The sequence below is a fragment of the Aethalodelphis obliquidens genome, unplaced genomic scaffold, assembly GCF_003676395.1.
Source record: "Aethalodelphis obliquidens isolate GAN/ISIS:26980383/991018 unplaced genomic scaffold, ASM367639v1 scaffold9, whole genome shotgun sequence".
In the NCBI taxonomy this organism is placed as follows: domain Eukaryota; kingdom Metazoa; phylum Chordata; class Mammalia; order Artiodactyla; family Delphinidae; genus Aethalodelphis; species Aethalodelphis obliquidens.
The window spans coordinates 8,359,618-8,368,593 of NW_020837953.1; the positions used below are offsets into that span (position 1 = coordinate 8,359,618).

The window sequence follows — 8,976 nt, forward strand, 5'->3', positions numbered from 1 at the left end:
AGCAAAGGCTGGAGAAGGAGCGAGGGGCAGTGGCCAGGCTGACTGTGGGGGACAGAGCAGCAAGGAAGGATGCTGCAGAACCTGCTGTCAGCACCCTGGTCCTGGCTGCTCGTGCCATCCACCTGGATGTGCTGGACGCCTGATGTCTGTGTGGCCCCCAGCTGGGGACCAGGGAGAGGCAGCGGAACCAGAAGGCGGAAGTAGATGATGCCTCCTGTCCTGGAGCGGGACCTAAGGAAATCAGAGGCTGCCTCTGGGGGCGAGTCTGATAACAGCAGCACAAACCAGAGATGGTTAAATTCATTCCTTAACGTGAGCTTCCACCAGTCCCCCACTCCTTACAGCCCTGGCTCTGCCCTCCAAGCTCCTTTTCAACCGCCTGTTATCTCAGGATTGAGAGAACTTTAGCAATCACCTTCCTTCCTCCAATCTTGAAATGGGAATTAACTGTCATCTTACGCCTATCACTGTCCTTCCTCCCTACACATCACTGAACAGAGACAAGAAAATCATTGCTGTTAACACCCCCAAGGCCCCACTCTGCTGGCCTGAGGGCCGGGGCCTAGTCGTACTGCTCCTGGGACGAAGGCTGGCTGGGCTCCCACGGCCCCTCCGTATCCTGGTCATCTGTGAAGGACAGAGAAGAGGGGCTGGATTCAGCAAGAGGAAAAATTACCTGTTTTCAGATGTAAGTTTTCTCGAAGGCATTCTCATCATTCCCAGTCCCTACGGAGAATTAGTTATTCCCACTGCCACCTTTAATTTGCTAGGAGTCAGGACACTGGAATTCTAGCCCTGGTCACATGACACAGACTCAAGTTCAAACTCCAGCTCTGCTTGTCACAAGCTGGGTGGGAGGAAGCAAGCTACTCCCAGCTGGGAACCTCAGCTTCTCCTTCTGTCAAAGGAGATGATGCCCTACTTTGCAGCATCAGGGGATTAGGTGAAACACTAAATGAGAACGAACTTTTACTACCGCCTTTATCGTTTCAGCCATCTTCAGGATGGCCTCGTGAAGTAAGGGACCCTTATTAGTCCGCTTGTGCAGATACTGAAACTGAGGCACGAAGGAGTGAATTAACGTGCCCGAGGTCATACCGTTGGCAAGCGCTGGAGTCAGGACTTATACCCAGGCTGTGCGGCACCAGGGCCAGCGTACTTCAAGCCACACTGCACCATCTCCCCAGCTAACAGATCTAGGTGTTGCACAGACAGCAAGTGTAAAATAGGCCTTAGTTTCTTTACCTGTGGAGCCTCAGGGGAGGATGGAAAGGGTAAAAAAAAAAAAAAATCCTAGAACCTTTAAACCTGCAAGGGCCCTCAAAAGAAAACCCAAAGCATTTTCACATCCAGAGTTGCAGTTGACCCTCACAGTAACCCTGTGACAGGGCCTGTTTTACAGGTGAGAAGACTGAGGTCTAGAGGAGGGTGTGAGTGCCCAAGATCACCAAGTGCACCAGTGGCAGAGCTGTGAAGGGCAGGTTCTCTCCAGAGTGGCCTGGGGGAGAGGAATCATCCCCACCAGCCCCCAAACTGGCTCCAGCTGCTGCCCCAGGCTCAGCACGTGCTGTTTCCCCAGCCAGAGAGGCCCGGCACCTCTGGTCTTCTGAACACACCACATGCGTGCCATCCTCCAAGTCTCTGCCCACGGGCACTGCTACGGTGAGGAAATTAGCATTGGACCTGGAGCCAGGCAGAGAATTCTGTTGAAATCTGAGCTCCGCCACGGACATATAGGAGAACCTCTCAGGGTTCTGTCGGCTTCCTCCCCTGAGAATGGGGACCCACCTCCCCTAGATGATCACGGATGGAATTTAGGGAGGGGTGCAAGGAAGAGCTTACCCAGGGCCCAGCACATTTAAAATTCTGTTCTCCATTCCCCTTCTTTGCATATCCATTTCGCAGTAGGGCCCCCTTCCTCCAGAAAGTCTCCCTGGCCCCTCGGCAGCTGGAAGGTGGGGGCTCACTCACCAGTGTTTTCCTTGTCCGCGTCAGACACGATGGGCAGCGAGGACGACGGGGGCGGCTGGGGCACGCGGTGGAGCATGGTGAGGTACCGCGGGGGTAACTGGGCCGGCGGCAGCAGGTAGTAGCGGGTCTGGAGGTCTTCCACTGGCTCCTCCACCTGTGGGGCGCACACAGCAGAGAGCCAGAGGGGAGAGGGTTGGCCCTTCGGGCCAACCCAACGTTCATTCTCCTGAACGGGGGGCTCCCCGTGGGGCAGATTCACCTCTGTGGCCCAGACACTGGGGCACAGGGCGCCCGGAACAGGCTGCTTGGCAAGCACCTGCCAGATGACTGAGGCAAGAAGGAACAAAGGCACACCTCAGATAAGCCCGGGAGCAGGCGCACTTGCACAGGTTCACAACCTCCTTTCATCCTTACGACCCTAGGAGGGAGCTTCTATTACTATCCTCACTGTGGTGACCAAAAACTGCATCAGTGAGATGAAGGTACAGGCCCAGGGCCACAGAGCTGGTGAGTGGCAGAGGCAGAACTGAATCCCGAGTCGGCCTGACCCCACTGCTTTGCAATGGAGAAGGATCTGCACGCATCCCGACTACGTGTGGTCCCACCTTCCCCACGTGTAATGACTCAGACTCCAGGGTCGCTGGGCCTGGGGGGTGTCCCCCTTCTAACCGGCCAGTGTCGTGCAGCCGTTACTGAGGCAAGGGCAGCTGGGTGACCTCAGCAAAGTGGCTTCAGCAATCAGCCCTTCTGTATTTCTGTTCCTTCTCCGGAAGATGGAAGCTCACCCCACATCACAGGACCCCAAGGCTGGAATGAGGGGACGCGGAGGGGTGATGACTACACAGCTCAGAGAAACTTAACTGGAAAGACATGAATGTGATAGAAAATTATGAATTTCAGGTGTGGGTCCTATCGTTTACTTCTCCACCCAGATGCTTCAGAGCAGCCCTTCCTAAGCTGTGCTCCAGAGAACTCTGGTGTCCTACAAGGTATTTCTAAAAGTGCTCTCAACAGTGTTCTTTGTCAAGGGAGTTTGAGAAGCACTGCATACCACCTCCACACTGGTGAGTCATACACCAGCATATTAAAGGCCTCGAGGCAGTCTGCAAAAATCTCCTTAGGTTAACCCAGCACTTCCTAACTTAATTTGACCACAAGGAAGGGAAGATAAGCCCACTTTTGAGTACCTGCCATGTCCCAGACCCTGTGCCAGACACTTTGTACGCATTCACACCTTATTGCTGGAATCTATCAATGGCCCTATGAGATAGGACTCTCACCCCCATTGTACAGATTAAGAACCCAAGCGAGGTCCTCAGAGGTTAGGTGACATCCCCAGGCCATGTGGCCAGTAAACAGCGGAGGTAGGATTGGTTTTTAGGTCTGTGCGATTCCAGGCCTGTGCTCTTTTGTGGGAAGAGAAAAGAGGAAGCAAAGAAGTAGCAGGTGGGGCAGGACAGGAAGAGAAGGTGGAAGGTGACTCGGGGCGTATCTAGGAGGCTGAGCAGGGGCCAGCAGGACAACGATGAAAGCAATTCATAGGCTCTTGGGTTCGAAACAGCTTCACAAATAAATGCCTGGTCCTCTATCCAGACGTGAAGGGGGTGGGAAGGGGGATTATTAGTGCTTTAATTCCAAGCTGCTCAGCGGAGTCTCTCCCTGGATCACAGCTCCTGCCTGGGGCTTGTGGTGGCAGCTCAGGCCCAGATAAACCAACTGAGATCACACTCCTAACAAAGGCCGTCTGGCAGGCCTGTCAATCAGAGCCCTGCCCCGGATGCCAGGCCCCAGGCTTCTGTGTGAGCAGACGGTGGGTGTGTGCTCCATTTGGCCAAGGTCCCTCTCTTTGTGTGGAGGCTAGAGACGCCGTGCTCTCCCTGGGCTGCAATGGGGTGGCCGGCACCCCCAAATTTCAGGCAGGGCAGGGGTGGCGGTGAGAGTCAAGGGCCATGTTTGCTCTGCCTCTGTCCTGGCTCTGTCACTGACCAGCTGTGTAATCTGAATCCTAGTCCCTCACTCCCCAGTCCTGTGACCCTGGACAAATACGTAACTTCCTGGAGCCTTCTTCCTCTGCCCTACAATGAAATAACATTCACCTCGAGGGCTGACATAAGGGCCAGTAGGCACCCTGGAAATGATCAAGACCAGGGGTGTTCCAACTTTTCCCCCTTGAATGAATGGAAAATGATTTCTAAATAAAACTTTAAAAGATCTGGAACAGACAGAGGAGATGCTGCTGAGGTGAAGCAGGAGTGGGGATCCAGCCCCTGCGTGCCTGACCTGCCTGGTCACAGCTGGAACCCCACTGAACCGGCTAATGACCTGTGGCTAATGACCTCATTATGTAAATGCCAAGCTTTTATCCTTTCTCTTACTCACTTCCCACATTAAACCAAAGAAGCCTACTCTCTACTTGCTCTTCTCCACCCTCCACCCAAGGGAAACATCTCTGTAACACCCAGCATTAGGCTTGTAGCTCTGAGGGAGACAGTAAAGGTGACAGTGGTCTACATTTCCGTGAACTTGAACTGCGTCTGAGCCAACCTCCCCCACAGGTCCAGCCTTATGGGGTCAAAGTCAGGACTGGTCACCCAGGCCTCTCACTATCCTGCAGTCCTGATGGCCCTAAGTGCTTGCCAAAAGGGAGAAGGGCGGAAGGAGCTAGTAACCAAGGCCACAAAACCTGGTCCCCCCACCCGTATCTCACACAACGGTTCTGACTTTTACACATCCAGCACTCAAAACTCCAGGCTCAAAAGCACACCAGTTAGTAGCCAACCACTGATCTTATAAAAGGATTAAATTTCATCCATTCTTTCAACAAATATCTCCTAAGGTGACAGGTGTTTGGGGAAGGTTTCCATATTTTTCATGACTAAGCTTAAATGCCACTTCCTTCTGAAAGCCCTCTGCCGTCTCCGGTGGGATATACCTTTGGGGCAGGGGACCTACGTCTGCTCCTGGCTCTGCCCTCAAATGTGTGGCTCCAGGAAAGTGATATTTCCTTTCTGGTACCCAGCAAAATGAAGGGCCCTTCTAGCACTGGCATTCCATGGGTCAAGGCTGGTGCTCACTCAGTGTTACTGCGTGGCGGTTCCTCAGGCTCATCTGAAATGTGTCTGTATTCCTTCTTGCCTGAGCTCCCCCCGGAGCCTTTTAACCCGCGCCACAGCCCAGGCTGACTTGTCTACATGTGTACAGACTTGGCTACACATGTGCATTCCCAGAGGCGCACATAGTACAAGGTCAATGCTGTATCCTTCTGACCAGTGCCCAGGGCCTGGTACAGAGTGGTCACAATGGCTGGCTTCCTGGGACTGAGGGTCTGTAAAAGCAGCCAGGGTAACTGGGGTAAGGAGGAACCTCGAGGAGTCAGGGATGGTACTCACCAAGCCTGCTCCATTGTAGTGGCTGCAGGACATGTGCTGGAAGCCCTGCTGCAGGGGGACCCGCGGGGTAAGGGATGCATCCTGGTAGCGCAGCAGGAACGGGTGGTAGGGGTGCATGCTGGAGCAGTTGTGGTACAGCTTGGAAGGCTCTCTTTCCAGGTACCCAGACCCCACCACACGATCTGAGTTGACGCTCAGAGGGGGCCCTGAAAAGGGACACAATGAGGGAAGTGTTAAAAACACACAGAGCTAGGAAACAGGGCATCACGTTACTGTCTGAAGGTAGCAGTACAATAAACACTCATATCCATTTACAGAGAACTCCCACATCCATTATGCTTTCGACCCTCCCTGCTCTTTAAACCCTTCACCCATGTTCCACTCACTGTTCTCAGGAAAAGTCCTTTGGCACAGCCACGAAGCCCCATGTGGGCTAGTTCCTGCCTCCACTCCAGCCTCCTCATTCCTGAAAATCTAGCAGCTCCTTCTTTCTCCTCCACCTCAGGGCCTCTGCAGATGCTGTTCCCTAAGCTCGGAAGGCTTTTTCTCCTGACCCCACTTTGCCTCCTAAAGTCCCCAGTACTCAGCTCCTAATCTTCCTTCTGACCACAGCTAAACCATCGATTATTAGAGCTCTATACACCAATCTGTGCGACTCTTTGATCAGTGGTGTCCCTCTCCCCAGGACAAGATCCTTGAGGGCAAGGAATCTGACTCATCCTTTTCATCATTAGTGTCTGACACATGGTGCTCAGGGCTCAGTCCCTGTTCTTTGAGAGATGGAACAAAGAAAGGCACTGTGGGGCTTCCCCGGTGTCACAGTGGTTAAGAATACACCTGCCAACACAGGGGACACGGGTTCGAGCCCTGGTCTGGGAAGATTCCACATGGCGTGGAGCAATTAAGCCCGTGCGCCACAACTACTGAGCCTGCGCTCTAGAGCCCGCATGCCACAACTACTGAGCCTGTGCTCCGCAACAAGAGAAGCCACCGCAATGATAAGACCATGCACCGCAACGAAGAGCAACCCCCGCTCGTTGCACCTAGAGAAAGCCCGGCCACGGCAACGAAGACCCGAGGCAGCCAAAAATAAATAAATGAAAGGAAGGAAGGAAGGAAGGAAGGCAGGCACTGCGTCCATAGAAAGATATCGTTCTCCTAGAATTGCTGTTTCAGATCTGTCTTCCCCATCTAGTTCTCTGGGGACCTATATTTTCCTAGAATGCCCCAGAAGGCAGAAACGGGCTTCAGAGAGCATCAGGCCAATCCCCTTAGCATACAGAGGGGAGAGACTGCCACAGAAGGAAGGAGCTTGCCTAGGGTTACAGAGTGAGCAGGCCCCCAGCGTCCTGACTCAGACTTGTGCTCTTTCTACCACACTGCCACAGAGAAAACCAAGAAAACACGTGTCTGCACCCAAAACGAGCCCCTTTAAAAAAGCTTCAAATCTGGGCTTCCCTGGTGGCGCAGTGGTTGAGAGTCCGCCTGCCGATGCAGGGGACACAGGTTCGTGCCCCGGTCCGGGAAGATCCCACATGCCGCGGAGCGGCCGGGCCCGTGAGCCATGGCCGCTGGGCCTGCGCGTCCGGAGCCTGTGCTCCGCAACGGGAGAGGCCGCAACAGTGAGAGGCCCACACACCGCAAAAAAAAAAAAAAAAAAAAGCTTCAAATCTACACGTGACTTGAAATTGTAATAGTGAAAGCCACAAGACCTAGGGAACAATGTAATTTATGCATATGGAGGGAGGGGAGAAAAAACAGGCAACAACAATCATCTCAATAGACTGTCCTCCTGTAGTGTGCAGAGCTCGCATTCCCACCCACGCCTGGGAAAGGGCTGGAAGGGCTGCACGGACAGACCCATTGGGGCAGGGAACGGGTGAGGGTCGGGGCCTCTAGGGCACAGAAACGGAGGGGACGGTGCGCAGGCGCAGTCTTGTTGCGCTAGACCACCCACAGGGACGTCCTGGGGAGGAGCCTCCAGCCCAAGAAAAGGGCGGGAAGAGGCGCGCAAGCGCAGTATGGTCAGGCTTCCTCGAGCCTCTCCGTGGAGGAGGAGGGGCAGCAAAGTCGACTGGGGGCCATTTTTTCCTTTCAGGATGGAAACGCAAAAAGCTGTAGCTAAATGTTAAAAGCCCTCAGAGCCACCCATTCCTTTCTCTCTGTTACCTTCTTGCAAAAAGGCACCGAACCCAAATGACTACTCAGAAAAGGGTATCCCAAAGCAAGGTTACCTCTAGAAAGCATCTTCCCCACCCCCACCCCTTCCCCGCGGGATCCGAGCGGGCCTGGGACGCCGGCGTGGGGAGCGGGGAGGCGGCAGCCTGGAGAGGAACCAACAGCAGGGCAAGGCCGCGCGGGGCCCGCCCGAGAATCTTACCGAAGTTGGCGAATGGCGGGCTGGGCACCGGCCGAAGCGACCTGCTCAGCTCCAGGCGGCCGGGGCAGCCCCGGCCAGCGGCCTCCGCCCCGAGCTGGGGCCTCAGAGAACTGGGCATCGCCGCGGCGGCTTGTTTGCTCGGCCCCACGTGGCCGCGGCCGCCCAGAACTGGCTGGAAGGTGCTCCGGCCGGGGCTCCAGCCCTGCTGGGGTCTCTCGAGGAAGCAGGCGGTCGCGCGGCCCTCGGGGCCCGGGTGCGCGTCTCCCGAAGCGGCAGGCAGAGGCAGCGGGCGTAAGCTTGAGCCCGGGGCAGCGGCCGCGTCCCCGGAGGCCAGCTGGGGCCCCTGAGCGCACAGGGCCACCTCCTGCTCCTCCTCGGAGACCTGCTTCTGGAGTACCTGCTGCGCGGCCGTGATCTTCTGGCGCTGGGTAATCAGGTAGCACTTCTTGCAGGTGCACTGCTTCCAGCGGCACTTGCCCGCGTGGCCCTTGACCGGCACCAGGAAGCCATGGTTCCGGCACCGGGAGCATCTGGGGGCGCGCAGCATCTTGTCGGCCAGCTTGGCAAGGTCTGCCTCCATAGCACAACCGCTACCTCTGGGAGCTGCAGAGCGAGTGGAGCACGGATGAGCAGTGCCCCACGAGTCGCTGGTGCTGGGGACTTTGGATACACTTGTAACAAAGCGACTCTCAGTGCGTCCCAGGAACTGCAGCAAGACCCCTGCATTTTTCCTTTTTTGGGTGCAAAATTTGGAGAGTTTCTATCCCTTGGTTAATAAGATGCAAGGGATTGGGCTGAATAAGTTCTTCATGGAATGCTATTGCATATATGTCATCTGGATTATCTGACGCTTTAGGCATTTAATTTCCAAACTCTCTATTCCCGCCATCCCACAGACAGAAGCTATTTCATAGTTTCAAAAAAAAAGGCGGAGTGATATTCAACGGTGCACAGATTTAAAGCTCCAGAGGAACGTATAAACAAACCCATTCCGGTTGAAAAGCATTCCAAAAGGCAAACCGTGTTTCTCCTTCCAAAAGCTGCTGCTTCTGCTGAATTTATCTCCCCTGCAGGGAAGCAGCCGTTCACAGCGATGCTTCCAGAATATTCTCAAGAGCTCAGTGCAGTGTGATAGCTGCTCAAGGGTGTGCCCTATAGTAATTCCCATTTTTTAAGTCTTATTGGTATAGGAATGCATTTCTGGAAGATGGCATATTGCTGTTGTTGATGCCTTCC

The 8,976-nt window shown here is 54.7% G+C and overlaps 1 protein-coding gene across 1 annotated transcript; it reads right to left on the minus strand.

Moving 5' to 3' along the window:
• Positions 1-562: 562 nt before the first annotated feature.
• On the minus strand, positions 563-8,320 carry DMRTB1 (DMRT like family B with proline rich C-terminal 1). Its single transcript, XM_027110742.1, has 4 exons — positions 7,741-8,320; positions 5,361-5,566; positions 1,972-2,125; positions 563-627 (listed from the first exon to the last, which is right to left on the minus strand). Exons 1-4 carry the CDS (start codon positions 8,318-8,320, stop codon positions 563-565), a joined length of 1,005 nt encoding a protein of 334 aa, XP_026966543.1.
• Between the last annotated feature and the right edge of the window lie 656 nt (positions 8,321-8,976).

Coding starts and splice junctions, on each gene's coding strand:
- DMRTB1 (XM_027110742.1), bottom strand. CDS start 8,320: ATGGAGGCAGACCTTGCCAAGCTGGCCGACAAGATGCTGCGCGCCCCC. Junction 2,126..5,360: donor ACTACAATGGAGCAGGCTTG/GTGAGTACCATC, acceptor TGCGCCCCACAG/GTGGAGGAGCCAGTGGAAGA. Junction 628..1,971: donor CGCGGACAAGGAAAACACTG/GTGAGTGAGCCC, acceptor TGTCCTTCACAG/ATGACCAGGATACGGAGGGG.